At 33.5% G+C, this 19,207-nt stretch overlaps 1 protein-coding gene across 1 annotated transcript in view; it reads right to left on the bottom strand.

The window, feature by feature from the left end:
- Positions 1–19,207, bottom strand: part of LOC105253224 (midnolin-A) — a 34,389-nt gene that overhangs the window by 12,299 nt on the left and 2,883 nt on the right. The window contains exon 2 of the mRNA XM_011261104.3: positions 1,135–1,222. Coding sequence (XP_011259406.2) covers positions 1,135–1,222 — 88 coding nt within the window. The remainder of the gene's footprint in view (positions 1–1,134; positions 1,223–19,207) is intronic.

Genomic DNA, 19,207 nt, shown 5'->3' with positions numbered 1-19,207 from the left:
GATCGCGACGGATCCGCGAATCAAAGGATGAAGGTGTCGGGGACGATATGGCGTGACCGAGAAACCAAGTGACCCGGCGATAGGCGAATGCCGGAGTTAACGGCGTTTGTCCGCCGCGGATCGTGCGCCTCCTCCGTTGTACGTTCTCTTGGTTTACCGAGTCACCGACGTCGTTCGCGAGCGAGGAACGGTTCCAGGATGGAGACCCGATGATGCGCGAGAATCCAGGTTGTGATCGCGGATGCGACAGAACAAAAAAACGGACAAATCCCAGTTAGATAGCGTCCGATAGAGGCTCGAACTCATCTCGGGCAACCTATGATTCGCGACAGAACCCGGTTGATTAAACAAAATTTCCATTCCAGTAATTATGTTAATCCGATATATCCACGATGAGCCGGAAAAGTCCGGTGAATGGAAAAAATTATGGTAAATTACGGTTTTTATTCAGCAGGATTTTATTCAACGGAATAAACTGGCAAAAATTATAAAAGTGATTAATATGTAACACTATGATAGTATTTTGTTTCAATTAATAAATTATACTAATTATAATATAATTAATAAATTTTACTAATCATATTATATAGTTAAAGAAATAAAATCAATATAATAATAAAATCTCTTTCAATTCAAATTAATATGTGAAATATGTTTTAATATATTTTTGAAAGAAAAACTTTGAGATGCAAATATTATCAAATTTTATATTAATTTTTAATTTAATGAAAAAGGTGTAATAGAGAAACGAGATTAAAAATTTTGTCGATACAGATTTGATTTGTGTTCAACACCTTGTCTTAACAAAAACTAATTTACTTTCTACGTCGAATTTCGATTTTTTTAAATCTATTATATTGCCATACTGGATGCCTAAGATGTATATAGATATATGACGTACAAATTTAGAAATTTTTGTAATAATTTTTCATAAAATTTTTCTTTTATTCCAAGAAAAGGAGAGAAGAACAAGATCTGAGCGTTTCGCGCGAACGGATAGTTTGTCTTTCGGTGATGACGTGCGCAGATAAAACCTGCACCGATAACTACTCATTATACCGCGTCAGTTGCCAGTGGGTTCATTTGATTAATACCCACGTGCAAGAGCGTACAGAACACGAGACGAGAACTTACCAACAGTCCGGTTTCCACACTCGGCAGCAATGTAAGCCGACTGTCGTTCTGTAGGCCATTTTCCGCGAGCGTTCCTTCCCGCAGCTGCCTAAAATAAAAATACCAACGGGATGGTTATTGTTACGGTCATCGAAAATTTTCCAAATAAAAGCGCCATCAAATAATGCACCAACATAATAAATATACAGTAATATATTAAAAAAAAAACATGTTAGAAAAAGAAAGAAATAAATATCTGCCAGAATTTTTTTATTAGAAATCAATATACTTTATCGAGAATAATTGAAAGCTATGCTTTGTTTATCATAATGAGATCTCCTTGCAGGAGATTGCTCGCAAAGGTATCTTTTTTTCTTCGACATACGCGTAAGATTTATGGTCATCTATTTATCGGGAAAAGTGCATGGTTTGCCATCAACAGCAATAGTACTTAGAGTCTGTAGTCGAGAATAATTATTTTGCTTCAATGCCGATAACTTGAAGTCGAACTTGCTTTTAAAGGCGCCTGTAAAAAAAGCCAAAAGAGGCAAAATTTCTCTGAAAAATTAGTCGTTGCGATGCATCTGCTCTTTCATTGATCGCTCTCGAGAGACCCAAAACTCATGAATATTCATATGCAGGGATAAGATTGGGGTTTTCTAAGGTTTTCTCATTCAAAATACAAGCTATTTGAGCGCGTTTAAATGAGAGCACTTGAAAAACCTGGATGGAGGAAGAAGAAGAAAGCGATTCGCGGACCAAGAGAGCAGATATTCGCAATCGATGAAAAATATATACTTGTATGCAACAGTCGACAGAATTGGGTCGTCTCGCTTCGACATAAACATCCCGAGCAATATATCGGGGGTGTATATCGACTTTCTTTAACTCTCTCTAAATAAATGACGCGATGAATACAAGTTGTATTATTCCGCGTGTCTGTGAAATTGTTGAGATAACAAATACGAAGAGAATCATTATTTGTACTCGTTTAAGAAAATTTATCACCGCTATTTATTTTCCCACCCGATTAAAATCGAGCCATATTTCTGGCAATCAGTCCATCGCGACCTGGTTCGCACGCACGTTGCACGCACTATCGCGAGGCTGCTGATGCAACTGCTCCCAAGAGCGGAAATCGACCAAAATAAACACGCGTGTGTATAAACGCGCACGATAAAAAGCCGCTTCGGAGAGGCTCGATGAGCGGAAACGTGAGGCGTAAGCGGTACCCTGTTATTTCGAAGATAGCAAAATCGGAACAATTATCATTATCGCAACGCGAAACAGAAAGGAAGTAGAGCAACGGTCACAAAAATTAATCGAGAGTTTAAAGTTTTTATTTTTAATATTATGAAATATTATTTTTAATATTATTATACATTATTTTTAATATTATTATACATTATTTTTAATATTATTATATATTATTTTTAATATTATTATATAATATATTATTTTTAATATTATTTTCCTCTTCCGACCTTTATGCTTGATATTACATAATTATTATTTAATTTTAACACAGCAAGATAATTATGTGATACTAAAAAATAATTTATATCATCTAATTTAAAGAGCCACATAAATAACTTTTATTTATTTTTATTATACCTACTAATATTACTCACTTTTCTTTATTATTTCAAAGTTCCTTTATTTTAATAGAAGGATAATTACGCATTGATGAAGCTAAAAATAACTCTCTATCGACCACATCGTTAACCGTAGATACCGTAATTTACTCGAGTCGTTCGATTCGCTGTCTTCGTATCTTTTCTCGTTCTTATCGTATGTGATTACATACTGATAATGCGCGATACGCCTTCCGGTATCGCGTATACGATTACGTTAGCACATCAAACGGTGTGTGTTTTTGTGTTTACACGTGTGCAAAAAACGCATCACGTACATATGCGGTCTCATATTGATAAAACCGTGATAACACGAAGAAAGGAACCGATAAGAAGACCGACCAAGGAGAGATTTAGACCGCACGACACCCAGTAATACATCGTTGAGTAACATCTACCGTTTCTACTAGAGACCATTGATAGAATCGGACAACTCGATGAAAACAACGAGAATGTCTTTGCACATGTATGTACACGGAAAAAATAAGTGTCAAATCAAAACTTATATACTTAAACTAACGCGTTCATTGTTCCGTATATACGCAACAATTTATAATCTTCTTAGAAGAATTTAATAATTTTAAATTTCAACAATATTATCGTCTTATTTTAATATTGTAATTGTCACCTCGAGAATATATAATTATAATTATTTAATTCTACTTTAAGAAAATTATAATCTTTGATTTAAAAATGTTATTTTCTATCTAACATTGTTTCCTTTCCGTTCAAGAAAATTAAATCTTAAATCATAAGAATACATTTTTCTCGATTGAATTATATAAAATGGCTTCATTCAAGTAAGCAATTATTCAAGCAATTATATTTTTCTCTAATTAACCTAATATAATCTCATTTCAAGATTTCTATTAAAATTAAATATATTTTCAAAACAAGAATGTCCTTTTTTCTGTGTATAAATATAATATAAATGTAATACGCGTGGTTTCAGATTTATACTCGATCACCATGGGCGTTAAAATCAATTTTCGCGAGTCTATATTTAATTGTGTCTGATGTGAAAAGTATTCCGTTTTCATCCTCTTTCGCGAAATTAATTATTAAAAGAGGAAATTGTCGCGGATTAAAATTATTCTGTTTCAAAGAAATAATCTTCATATCAATACAAAGAAATAATCTTTCATATCAATGCGGATATCATTCAAGATAATTATTTATCTATTCTAGATATTATTCTAGATAACGTTCTTGCGTAATGGTTTGATAAATTTCATTTGATGCAATTAGCAGTGACAAAAGCAATCTTTCCGCAACAATTTCACATTTTATAATAAGAATCAATTTTACATCATTTATCTGCATTAAAAAAAATATCTAACATGTAAAAGATGTATAAATTAATCTTTCAAAGGCTTTTCTTTATTTTCATACGTAAAGAAATTGAAGCTGACAACGTATAATCTCAGGTATACCAGAGTCAAAAGTCCGAGACGAGCACTTTGTGAACTATACATTCGTCTCTAACGTCATCGACCAAGACGTACGGAGAATGCATTTTGTTCGGATGCAAGCGCGGGGGAGAAGAACGAGAGGAGGATGAGAACGGAAGGGAGGAGGGGGGGGGGGAGCGACGTTCGATGCCAGATCGTCCCGTGTGTCACGCATCCACCCGGGTTATTGTACCCTCGAGCCATTTTCACCAGCACCAAAATGCCCGTCGTTATCTCTCGGACCTGACGAATGGCCCGAACACGCACATTCTTATTCCTCGGTCCATAGTCATCCCGGCCGCGTAAAAAAAAAAAGAGGAGAAGCTGGGCGTGTTTCTTCCTCCTCTCGCGTCCAGTGTTGTTTCTCGTTCACTTATTCATCGCGATATTTGCGCGATACGCGAGGCAGTGATTTAAATGACGAGCCGAGGCGGATTTAAAGCTACGCGATTATCGACACGCGAGGTTGTGATCAATGCGAGGTCAGCTCATATCTCGGTTATCAACGTCGGCCTGTTAAAGGGTTTATTTTATTTAAGGTTGAGCTATTGCGTGATTTGTGTCGAACGCACACGAGAGAGAAGGATATCGTATTGCATTTTCCAATATACTTTTCGATTTTTATTTCGAGTGATGTTAACTAGACAAATTAAGTTTATTTAGCATATTTAAACAGGACATCTATTCAAATATTATGAAAAGAGTTGTCTGAAAATCCTCTGCTCTTTCAGGTATTATATCTTGCTCGAAATTGCACGTAAAGAGAATATTTTAAAGATTTTTTGGTACAACTTTCTAAAATAAGTTTCTTTCTTATATGTGTTTTCTAATGTTTTTTATGAAAACAAAATACAAATACACTTGAGTTTCAAGTACTAGATATGCAAATGTACTGAAAAAAAGAAACCGAGTAGCTTTCATTCGATGAACATTTTTCATTTGCATAACATCCCCATTTTTTATCACTAAAAATTATAATAAAAATTATGGATATCATTTGTTAAGATACTTAATATATAAATATAGAAATAGATATATATTTATATTTTAAACATATACATAATTCATTCAGCTTGTTCCTGTCCCCAATAATTGCCTACGATATAAGAGACACTTTGTTAAATAAGGAATTCAGTTCTTAACATTATATAACTGTCGCAAAAAAATCCAAGGCAGAGTCAGTTAAAGGAATCAGATGATTATGTATAATCAAATATAACAAATTAATATAACAAATTGATATAACAAATATATAACATATATATAAAAATATATTTGTTGGTCAAAATACAAGATTCCATAGAACCTCGTGAAGCTCTGTGCCTGCGCTTCGACTTGAAACCGACACCAGGACATTTCATGGCGCACGGGGGTAACGCCCCGTCACTCACCCTCTTAGCGCACTCGAGTAACGTGTCTGGCCACACATTGAGAGTCCAGGTATCACTGTCGCTTTCCTTCAACGGCGAGTAGTTAACGATGATTCCCATTGCGAAACGCTGTACGCGGCCGCGGCATGTGATCGACAAACAAGACTCGGAAAAAAGGCGAAACTCCTCGGCCTTGGCGAATATGCATCTCGCATCGATCACGATCGCTCGGGAGATATTGACTTTATCTCCCTGGAGTATTTGTAAAATGCTCGAGGTTGATCCTTCGTAACTTTCTCTCTTGATAACTTGACGAATCCGATTACCGCGGCATTAACAAAATTCACATCTTTCTGGCTCACGTTTTCTAATATTTAATCATTTTTGCTATTTATTTATTTATATGTTGGAAAAAATTTTCATATTTCAAGAATAATAAAATACAATATATATTTTTTATTCTTAAATTGTCATTTTTATTTATTTTTGATTTATTTCATTTGTTCTTTTTTACTAAACTTGTTTCTTTTTATTTTTTATTTTATTACTTATTATATTCTTTTCTTTGCTATTTTATATCTACTATTTTTCATCTACTTTTTATTTTATTATTTATCATTAAACTTTTTTTTATTTTTACTTTTTTGTTGGAGGAATGACGATGAGACGTTCTTAAATAAATCTGTTATATCTCGTATTTTTATTTTTTATTCATCTAACATAAAATTACAATACTAGTTCATTCAAGATTGCGAATTATCACGCATTTCATCAACGGTACGAGATATTGAATAAAACTGACTGATTGATATATGTCATCCACGTGTTCCAGAATTAAAAAGAGCTCGAAAGGATTAATAAAGCTATCAGTTTGACATCGGAATTAAAATGTTTACAATTGGAAATATCGACACTCGAACGATTATTGTCGACTATTTGTTCTTTCTTGCACGAGTTGATGAATACGAGCATATCTCAATAAGTACGTGTAACTCGAAATCGAAAGCGACGTGTCGATTAGATGCGCGTTAAAGCAAAATGCCAAATATTCCCCTCATTGGCGTTTATGCAAATAGTGGATTGCACGCGCGAATAAATTTGGGTGTACGTAATTCAATTTTGCAACAGCCTATGCAACGCGAAATTTTCGCAAGAGAAAATTAACAAAATTAATTACCTAATCATCAGTTAATTGACGTATTAATTGTGTAATTGATTGTGTGACGATCTAACGGAGCGACTCAATAATGGCGACAACAAAATGCACTTCAAAATAGTAAAATTGATATTGATTATCGTATCTATTATAGCGCTAAAAATTAAATGTATGTTTAATAATAATTGTACTTATAATTTCTTTTTGAATTCTATTGCGGCAATTTTTAGATAAAATAAATTTTTTAGATAATAATAAAATTATAAATAATAATAATAATAATTTATTATTTTATTTTATAATTTATTATTTTAATTTATTATTTTATTTGACATAATCCATGCCTTGCGGCTTTGGATCGACTTCCAGTGCCTCTTACATTTCTTCTATAATATACATAAAATGCGCATAAAATAAAATAATAATAATAATAAAAATTTTTAGATAAAATTAGATAAATTTTTAGATAAAAGCTCTTATCGTGGTTACCGAATTGATAAGGCGATCGAATTTAAGAAAAATGAAACCTTACGTGTGTCTGGCACGAAAATGTAGTTTCGCTTAGTCGACAGTTTGTCAACACCCGTTATCTCTCCACGCTGTAATTGCTAAACTTGCTTATCAACCGAGGCTGAAGTGCTTCCTCTTTGAACTTGGGGCTCTCATACACAACATGAATACGCGCGAATAAAATAAAAGTGGCAAGAGTAATCAATATAATTTCGCCGAATAAGAGAGAGAGATATATTATTTAAATTTGCGTCCGATAAAACAAGAGTTGTATAAAATTGACGCGTAACCATACGATCAATATTTTGATCCGATTCGATCGGGATGTGTCAGCGTATCAGTGATCTTTATACTCGACGATATAAAGCAATCATTCCAGTGCCGCGATAACCGCTCGTTGACGTGCTTGTCATCGCTATTTAGAATCGAAATTCGAGACAAGTCGATTTAAAAAGCGCCGACGAATGTAACGTGAAGTCTCTCGCCTCCTCTCGTTCGTCTCGCCTTTACTCGTAGCGGTAAACTCCCGGCTTTTTGTATAAATTAAACTAACGGAGAGACTGGCGTAATCGTGAAAGCAAAATGAGCACGGCACCTTGAGAATCTTATAAAACCGTAGTGACATGTTCGGGGAAACGAGTTCAAAAAGTTCGACAAGAAAATCCGATACTCTTTATAGCGTATTGGAAAGTAAATGGAAGTAGCCAGATAATATAATTATACGAGCATCAAGAAGGGAAAATTGCGATTGATCGTTCCTGAATTGTAATTGTTATGAATGAATGAATAAAATGAATTTTTACATACATGTTTAATCTCGCGCATAATTAAAATGCAAATAATTAAGGAATTTAAGAAAAAAAATTAATTTTTATCCGACATCTTGTCTCATATTTTCTTACAATTGTAATGTCAATGTGACTTTCAAAATATAGACGTTAATATAGCACGTCGAATTTTAATACGATTGCATATGAATACGTGATTCGCGCCTTCTCATTTCTATTGATAAAATCGAGCTAATTAATAAGCGTGATACAGCGGGAAACATTAATACATAGCGGTCGCGCGAATAAATCTGCAAATTATATTTTTCTGGGTCGCGGCAACATTTTATTACTTTTAATGGAGTTGAATCCAATCTCTTGTTGCATCGCGATGCGTCAGCAGCGTGCGAGCGAACTTTTAAAATGCGAGACGCCGCCAAGACGCAAAGCGATTTTATCCCTCCTTTCCTTTCCCTTCACCCCGGTGCGGTGCGTGAGCGAGACAACACACGAGATTCCTGGCGCATAAAGAACTCGTGTCTCTAGGATACGAAAAAGACCTCTGTCTAATTTATAAGTTCATTGAAAATCACATAAACCTGCGGTTTTCAGCAAACATCACATATTAAATATTTGTGGTTCTATTCTTATATCGAGCTTAAATAAATAAACGAAGCTATTTCTATTGATTAATAAATAATAATTATATTGATAATTAATAATAGCAATTTTTATTTAATAATTATATTAATAATTTTATTGATAAATAATTTTTATTGATTAATGATCATATCTCGTAGTTGAATATTATATATGTATAACGAATGAGCAGCAAAGGGGTCGTGCGGAAGACGAGGAGAAAGAAAGGCACAAAGAGCACTGAAATATTCGGCAGAGTAAATGTTTCTAGAATAAGACGAGCGTAAATAAGCGCGATAGGGCTTAACCGAGACTCTCTTCTTGCATAGCGTTTATACTACAAATATTATCGTTTTGCTTCTCTCTCTCTCGTTCTTTCCCTCTCGCTATCGTTCACGCTGCCTCGCAGAGAGGTCAGACGCGGAATATATTCGTGCGAATGGAATAAACACGTTTGTAATCGCGAGGCACTTTGTCCTATTCGCCGTTGCTCAATGTTTATTTTCAGTACGTTTTACAGAGTATATTTCACGCGAATAAATTTCCGCTTCCTTATAATATACGATGTACCCCTTACACAAGCGACATACGTTATGGATTCTTTGAGAAATTTAGGAGAAATTTTCTTCGTACAGAAAATTTGATTTTAAATGTGCCACATATTTTTCCATTATTTCCATTATTTTTATCCTAATATAACGGAGTTTTTAAATTAAATTATATTATATATGAGTTGAAAAATGTGTTTAAATTCTCTGACAAAAGATATGCTAAAGATACACAGTAATTTTCAGATTAACAATTTAAATGGTAGATTTGTTTTCAAGAATTCAAATTTATTCTTTTTAGTCGCGTTCTTTTTTTACATTTATAATAGCATATTGTAGTTGAAATAAAGTAATTACTATGCTTGCCTTGAAAACATTTATTTCGAATATATTTTAGATAAATTTAGATTCCCTTCGCGTTAGCGGATATTTTCATTTTAGGTTTAAATAATTGATGCAGATTTATTTTGGAAAATTATGGACTTGTTATTAAACACACTTACGCTCGCTGCGCTTTACATAAACAAATTATATCAGTGCCCAGTTTGAGTTTATTGCGACTGTAATAGAAAATAAATTTGCGCTTCTTCATGTAACGGGATATTTTTAATCTCTCTTAACTTTCTCAACTTTTTAAACTGATGCAGTTCTATTCCAGAGAGAGATAATATTGTTCTTTTTAATAAAACTTTTTTCACACTTGCTATACTTAAACTAATCCGATTATATGCTTGCGCTTTGGAGAGCGTAAGAGAGAGAGAAGCAGAAAATAAATGTGGAAAGTACAGCTAAAAATAACAGCCTCATTATGGTTTATAAATAACTCTGTGATATTTTCATGCAACGGTGTTTTTACGATTTAATAAATTAATTGCCAAAATTATGCAGACTTATGCTATTTAACTACATGAAATTTTTAATGATGGTATGAAAATATTGTAATGTAAATAATAAAATGACTAATTACAATGAAATTATTATAATTAACGCATAATTTTCAAAATGTTATAATTTTCCTCAAATTAAAAAGGTACGTCTATTATACACGTATCTAATATCAGTATAGGAATTTCTCGAGCAGATCCTTTGTAGAAAAAAATTAAGCATTGAGCCGCACCTCGCCGATCGATAAGGCTCTGCAGAAGTTTGCATGCAACGTCGCGAACAGATAGATCTCTCCAAGGATAGATTAACATGTGCACAGTCGCGATTGGATATAGTAACAATTCAGGAAAATCGTTACTTTCCAAATATGTTTGCAACTTGAATGCATACGACTCAAAGAAACGGATCCATATATTCAGAATAATTCAGAATAAATAATTCAGATGACGATTCATCTCGAAGGGATTTATAAAACAATCCACAGCTACATGAAAAATCTTATATTATTTCCATTTAATAAGAAATGATTTAATAAACAAATCTTTTAATATAAATAACTAAGCATAAATAACTAAGCATTTATGTGTTAATTTATGTTGTGATATTTTATAAAGCTTTTTTCATATTTTATAAAGCTTTCTTTTTATATTTTATATTAAATAAACTAAGTAATAATAGATGCACTTCATATGTCAACTTATTATATGTTAATGCGCCCTTATAAATATTTCTATTATGTTATGCTAATGAAATTACATATTAATTTATGTTGCTATAAATATCTCTATGCAATCGATACAAGGACACCTGATATCTAAAAAATAAAAATAACGTGCTTCGAAGAGGCAACCCTGGAAAAATGCGCTTATGAACCATCGGATACATGGGATAGGAAACTCATTAATTTACCTTCAAATCGCAAAACAATCTCGTTTTGCAAGATATTAATTTCGCATTGTCTTGTAGAGCATTATGCAGATTTTCATAGCTCGCGGCAAATTTGCGAAAGGAATTTGGGACGCTGAGAATCTTGACGATGCGGCTGCAAAATATTTTTTTCACCGCGCCCAGGAACACGGGTATCAAGAGTGTGCGAAAGATAGGGAGAGAGAGAGAGAGAGGAAGGGGGAGAAAAAGGAGGAGGAGACGCGCGACCTTCCCTGCGTACCTCATGCGCGAAACACGCGTGTGCGTGCACCGGCCTCGCATCCACCGCACACATGGCGCGTAAACAATGTCAGTCTATACATGCCTTGCATTATGAGCTAGGTAAATCGCGTTTTTCCGCTTCAACATGTGCGGACAAAATGCGAAATCGATTTTGACAACGCTAGCGATGACTATATTTTTCCCCGCCCTTGCTTTCCCCGAGTCTCAAGCTTACTAAAGGGAGATAAATATTTAAACTATTTTCTAATGAATATTTGACACATAAAAAATGGGTTTTTTAAGCCGCAAAATCCTTTTTGTATTTTTAATTTAATGTGTAAAGTGTAAAATGTATAACTGTCAGTGTATCTTCTAACGAAAATTACGAGAATTGAAATTATATTGTCAACATTTTCATTCAAAATATTTTGAATGCTTTACAAAGATTTACAAAGATAGCTCATAATTTGCGACACAGCGGTTCTTTTCGTCTTTAAAGAACACAAAGGAGGAAACAACCACACAACAAACAATGGAAGTGAAAAGCTTTCCCAGATACACTACAAAAAAATTGACCGTCATTATGGTAAGATACTTAGTGAGCCACAAGATAATATATTTACTCATTGACAAGTAGTTGCGTCAGGTAGAAAGTGTCAGGTCTCTATTCATTTACTAAATAATATATCCAGAGTGTAATAAATATCATTTACCTTCTTATAGTTCCTATTTACAGACATAAAGGCGCAGATATATTTCGATTTTTTGCTCGGACCTTCATCATCATGGTTATTAGTCAGGTACTCAAGTACAAAGGTTTAACAAAGACTATACTGATACCCACTATATGTACATAATTACAATCGACAAATTAATAAATACCATAAAATAAATAAATATTGTTAAAAATAAATAAAATTAAAAAAAAAATAAATACCATAAAATAAATAAAATTAATAAATACCATAAAAAGAATAAATATTAAAAAATAAATAAAATTAATAAATACCATAAAAAAAGAAATATGCAACACTGATGTACGTAACAAAAATATTACAAGTGATGATTAAAATGACATTAAATAGCGGAAGAAATTTATAGTGGCATTAATTTATACATGATTTTATTGTTATTTTATTTTTCGATAACTATTGTTTTCGTTTCCATTATTATCGTATTGTTTCGTTAACTTGATAAATGATTTATATGTGCATATTTCTTAAATATGTAATAATAAAGTATCATGTCAGTTTATGTGTAAAAAGACACCCATAAAATGCACAGACACAATATGTAATATGTCAAAAAAGTCACGTAGATGTAATTTTATAGTCTTGTGATATAATCCTGCCACGCGTCCCGACTTTGGTTCTCGTGATTGTCGCACGCATGCGCATCTTATATCGTGCCTCGATTCTCTTAATCAACTAAATTAATATTAACTCGTAGTAATATAAACAATATATACGCGAAGATGTATATGCTCTCTTTCTTTTTCTTCTTAGGAAAAAAAACTTAACGTAGAAAAATTATATGCGGTCCCATAAGATAAAAAAACTTAGAGAAATGTAATAATAATTTAATGTATTATAATTTAATATGGCCGAGAAATTTTTAATTTTACAATTATATTAATTTTATATAATATGTTAATATTATATAAAATTAATAATTGTAAAATTAAAAATTTCTCGGCCATATTAAGTTTATATAAGCAAAGACAAAAATTAAAAATTTGTTTAGCTCGACAACATTAATTAAAATAATCATAATGAATTCTCGGCATTTCGAGAGTTATCGAGAATTCATCATTAATTCCGACATTCGTATCCATCATTAATATCGATAAGCTAGATGATTACGTTATTTCTCGGAAGATAGATAATTCGAAATTTATAGACAGCCACCGATATACCTTGGACTGTCGCTTCGTTTCGCGTGGCAATTCCGCCCGCCGCTAAACGAGTACGCGGTCTCTTTAAATCCACCGCAATTCCGCCCTATCGATCATCCTGTTTTCTCGAATTGGCGACCGTCCACGTTGATTCACTCGCCCAGCGCGTTCAACTCGCTTCGCGCGCGACTTTCCCGAAGACCCGTCGTCCCCGAAGCTCGCGCGACCGATAAACATGTTTTTCGCTCGGCGAAAAATAACAAGGGAAGTATATAAACTCTTAGGCTCATTTCTCCGACACGTCGATCGTTCGTTCAAACGAGATTTTCGCAGAAGTCGGCGATAAAATTGGCAAATTTAGCGCATTCCGTACATCACGACTACTGCAATATGACTCGCGATTCCCAAGATTTCTCGCTTTTCGCATCGTCAGATTATTTATTATCGCCAATTCAATTTGAATGAGGATTATCCTGCCAAGAAATTTGATTGAAGATCGTTCCCTTTTCTCGCGACGAGATTAAAGCGGATTCTAAGAAGTCCTTCTTTTCGTATGTAAAATTATGTTCATCTCTGTACAATTGTTATAGTCACGCAAAAGGCTTTCTCTTTTATCCAGAAAAAAACTATATTGTTTAACGCGATTATAGATGCAATTAAATAATTAACATTCCAATTAAATGAAGTGTATGCACAGAGAAAGATGTCATCCTATTGCCAAGAAAAACGATTACTCAATTTATTTTTCTTTTTTTAAATATTAGTTTCCTTCAACAAAGAATATATTCTTGATAATAGTCTTAAAATATACTTATCACAAGTATTAGAAAATGTCATTATCATGTATTCGAAAGAATTTATTTTCTCTTTAAGAATATTGTAAAGTTGTATCAAAGAAAAATCAAACTTATTTTATGCCAATTTTATGTAATAAGTAAACCAAATTTTTGTTTTAATTTAATATTCTTGACTAAAATATTGCACTTACTAAAATTCAGAATATATTCAATGAAATTTAATGCTTGTGGTGAACTTGTGATATATTTGCGGATATACAAACTTATGATATACTTAAAATAAATAATATTTACTTGAATTGTGTACACAGAGAAAAATGTCATCTTATTGCCAAGAAAAGCGATTACACACACTCAATTTATTTTTCTTTTTTTAAGTATTAGTATTTCCTTCAACAACGAATATATTCTTGAAATAAATAATATTTACTTGAGTACAGTATACATTTTTCTCTGTGTACAACTATATTTCATCGCAGAAAAAAAGAGGATATCACTAATTGTCGTTCTTATGCCATAAGTGGGCAAAGATGACGCCTAAAGTCCGCTCCTTCTACGCGTAACACGATGACTAACAGAAATCCCACAATGACACATTCGCACCATCGATGGCATTTAATGCTGACGCAGAGTATCGCGACATCGCGCGCAAATCGCATGTTATCCGATATAAAATTGTTATAAAAGCCGCAATAAAAACAGACTATTTATCATCTCTCAAGTGCGAAAGACGAGCACAAGATACGCTATAAATAATATAAATTATTAGTACGCATGAAAGAATGAAGTTTTAGATAATATATCTAAAGCTTCATTCTTTCATGCGTACTAATAATTTTAGCCAATTTAAGGAAATTTATGGCACTCTTCTTGTATACGAAATAAAGAACAAGCGTAAAAGTATGTAATAATTAATTCATCGGATGCTCTCTACCACAAAGAGGCAAAAACGATGAAATAACGAGTATCGGAATGAGAGATAGCTTGCATCATATTCGTGACGTAACGCAAGGACTGACTGAATGTCACGCACAATGATGACAATGTCGCGTTAACCAAGACGTACCAATGTCTCGCTTATCGTGACAGGTGTCGCGTTAACTATTAATAATAATGCCGCCTGAAAAATCCTCTCGCGGAATGGATTTGGAAACGATGTCGCGACGAGGTCAAACTGCATTTACCGCGGTCTACGACCCGCTACGCATCGATATACGCATGCGTCCGGAAAGATGAAAGGGGACCACAACCCGACTGCGGTATCGAAAAACGCGTCTTAATCCTTAAAACGAGACGAATAAAAAATTGCAAATTTCTTTTTCTTTTTCTTTTATAAATACACAAAGAGAAAATATAAAAATAAAAATAAAAAGGAGAAAATATTATATAATATTTATAAAAGCAAAAGGAAAATAAATGCCTATATTTTATCAATAGCCTACAAATTGTTAGCAATGTTAAAAATTGATGTCTCGTGTTAAGAAAAATTGCTCATTTTTTCTCGTCTTATGATTATATCGTAGGTTGTTTCTCGTTTACTTATCTTTGCTCCTTTACTGTTCAAATAAAATCGAAGAATTTACATTTAAGAAATAATTTATGAAGGAAAGAAAAGAATTACGTGCTATCGATCGATAATTTTGCATTTTAGACTGTGCACAGTTTTCATTTAATCGATGCGAATATCAGCGAGCCTAAGCACGCAGGATAACGTCGGGATTACTCCTTTGTGATATTTCCGTTTGTCCATTAATCTTCTAATTTTACCTCCATCTTGCGTAATGATGACGCAACGTAAAAAGAGTTATAAGATAACTCTAGAAAACACGCTAGAAAATATAATTACATTCATCCAATAAAAATCAACTTTATTCTATTCCGTCATGCAAGCTTCATTAATCACTTTTACGATATTTGTCTGCGGAAAGAACGAAAATATCTCAAGAAAAGCATTTTACATTTAATTCTCTCGATCTTCCAATCTTTATATAGCGTAATAACAGAGTACATGGTGTAACAAATCAGCCGTATCGCGAAATTTGCTGCGACTCTGTCAAGGTCAATTCCTCGACGTAAAACATTTCTCGGTCAGTCTAGCGTGCACATTTATACCTCTTAAGACTCGAGAATCGCGTTTTTTTAACATTTTTAGATTCACCTTTTTAAATATGTTTATTAAAAATATTTCTCGCTGGCGAAGACGAACGTGGCGGACACGCTATAGTCATGATGCAGCCAAACTGACACACGCGCAGCTGCCTACATCGTCGTCGCGAGGACACGCACACACGTACGTCTCGTTGTTTGGAGGAGGAAAAAGATCCGGAGTGCTACCTGCACCTGAAACTGCCCCAGCAGGCACAAAGAATCGAGCGATGGCGAGTATCATGACACGGAGAGAGATCAAGGTACGACGAAGGAAGGAGAGAAGAGAGGGAAGGAAAGAAAAGGAGCACAAGGAGCCAGAGAAAGAGAGAGAGAAATATATATATATATCTCGAAGGAATTACGCCCGAACGAGACACGTAAGAGACGAGGCAGAGGAAAAAGCATCGAGGACTCGAAAGCAAGCAAGCGAGAAAGAATGAAAGAACACGGAGAAAAATGTATATTTTATTCAAGTAAATATTATTTATTTGAAGTATATCATAAGTTTGTATATCCGCAAATATATCACAAGTTCACCACAAGCGTTAAATTTAATTGAATATATGTATTCTGAATTTTAGTAAGTGCAGTGTTTTAATCAAGAAATTAAAATAAAAATTTGACTTTTTTTGCTTACTATATAAAATTGACGTAAAGTAAGTTTGATTTTTTTTTTATACAACTGTACAATATTCTTGAAGAGAAAATAAATTCTTCTTTCGAGTCCGTGATAATGAGATTTTCCAACACTTTTGATGAGTATATTTTAAGACTATTATCAAGAATATATTCGTTGTTGAAGAAAACTATTATTTGAAAAAAGGAAAATAAATTGAGTAATCGCTTTTTTTGGCAAAGTACAAAATGATATTTTTCTTTACGAACCATAGAAATATATATTATATATACAGCCGAATTTTTGACATTTCTCTCCAACTCTCTCCTCGTGTCTTACTTTTCATTGCGATGTTTTTTAATATCCGCTTCAATGATTGGAGCCAACTGGTGATGTAACGGTAGGGATATCGATTACATATACATTTATAACATACGTGTTTATACCGTTAGCATTATTTTAATTGGTCGTTAGAAGATTGTATCGTTATTAAAAAAGCACACGATTATTCGTTGTTCGTGATTCGCTAAAACTAATGGTATAGAAATTTCTCAAGTGCCGGAGCAATTAAAAAATAATCGCGAGAATCGCGACCTGCTTTTTCATTATTTTTATACGTCTATTTTTTACATCAGCATGCACGATCCATTGTATACTTTTTCCTCGTATGACTTCTATATAAAAGTTACCGCGGTATTCTATTATTATCTCATTATCTTACGTTGCTCGATCAATTTTACACGTATGCACATCTGTATGCGCTCTCTTTGTAACGCGAGTCTTTTTTCGTCCACGATATTTCCTTAGTCATACTCATTCTTCCCGATGCAGCTTACTCCGAATAATAAATAGATTCCTTTCTCTGTCTCGCATTCTTTCGCCGCCTCTTTCGGGTGTCTCTCTTTCTCTCTCTCCCTCCCTCTCTCTCTCTCGTTCTATCCACTACCGCAGACGGCTGTCACTGTTCCACTTTACGGGAGCGCGATTTCCCGAGGATATTCTCTACCTACTATACTACTACACGCCACCTCCGCCACCTCGTCCCACCCCACCTCTCACAACTACTCTCACCGCGGTATGCCAACCTTCCGCTCCACCATATTTCTCTCGCGTGCTCGCACCAAGCGGCGGGAGGTGGTTTAGTGGAGGTGGATGGATCCGCGCTCGGCGGCCCCCACGGACGCCCACGAGACCCCACGTATACAGGCGGTTTCAGGGGGATAGGTCGATACTTCGGAGGGGAACGATACCGGGGTTATCATTATACCCGACGAGGAGATCGGGGAAAGGCTCCAACACTCGTCCTTTCATCGGGAAAAATTCGCGGTATCTTATTTTAAGCCACGTCGAACTTTATTATTCCTCGAATTTTTTAAAATCGATATCGCTTTAAAGAAAATGTGGAAGTGTATAAACGGGAAATATGAGTACGTCGAAAAGAGAAATTAAATATTAGAATAGAGTATGATTTTTTTTACGCGTGTTTAATTCTCTAAAATTTTCCTTCTGTGAATCTTGAGTCTTTTGAAATTTATGTAAATTTTAAAATAAAGTTATTCATTGCGTTCTAGATACACACGTGTCAAGTATTATTGATAAAATATTTCAAGCAGATAGAATCAAGGAAGAATATTAGAAATTTGGAAAAGGAGAGACATTTGCAAAATTAATAAAATAAATGCAATAATTACTTCTATTCTTATTCATGAATAAAAAAATATAGGAAGAATATGTGTGTTTCATTTCGAATACTTTGACAATTATAATTATGTTCGAATCTGAAAATATACAAGCATCACGAGATACGGTAGTGATAAAGAAACCACACAATTATTATTGCAAAAATGTCAAGCTTTAACAACATTTCGAGTGATAACACTGATAAGATTACAAACAATTTCAATTTACTGATTAACGATTAATGAGAAATTATTTCCTCCTCGAATCTAATCTTTATCAACGCGCCTCTTTGTTTATATATATATATATATATATATATATATATATATATATATATTTGTTACACCTGATAGTTTTCTCACACAGAGAAAAATGTATACTGTATTCAAGTAAATATTATTTATTTGAAGTGTATCATAAGTTTGTTTATCCACAAATATATCACAAGTTCACCACAAGCATTAAATTTCATTGAATGCATTCTGAATTTTAGTAAGTGCAGTATTTTAGTCAAGGATATTAAATTAAAACAAAAATTTGGTTTGCTTATTATATAAAATTGGCGAAAAGTTTGATTTTTTTTTGATACAACTTTACAATATTCTTGAAGAGAAAATAAATTCTTCTTTCGAGTCCATGATAATGAGATTTTCAACACTTGTGATGAGTATATTTTAAGACTATTATCAATAATATATTCGTTGAAGAAAACTATTACTTGAAAAAAGAAAAATAAATTGAGTAATCGCTTTTCTTGACAGTAGAATAACATTTTTTTGACAGTAGAATTTAAATAGACATTTTTCTCTGCAGCACAAACTAGTATCTCTACTTCTGAAACGGCCTATAC

The sequence above is a fragment of the Camponotus floridanus genome, unplaced genomic scaffold (genome assembly GCF_003227725.1).
Source record: "Camponotus floridanus strain SB8 unplaced genomic scaffold, Cflo_v7.5 scaffold37, whole genome shotgun sequence".
Classification (NCBI taxonomy): domain Eukaryota; kingdom Metazoa; phylum Arthropoda; class Insecta; order Hymenoptera; family Formicidae; genus Camponotus; species Camponotus floridanus.
Note: the sequence above shows the minus strand (reverse complement) of the source record. Positions and strands in the feature narration are given on the sequence as shown.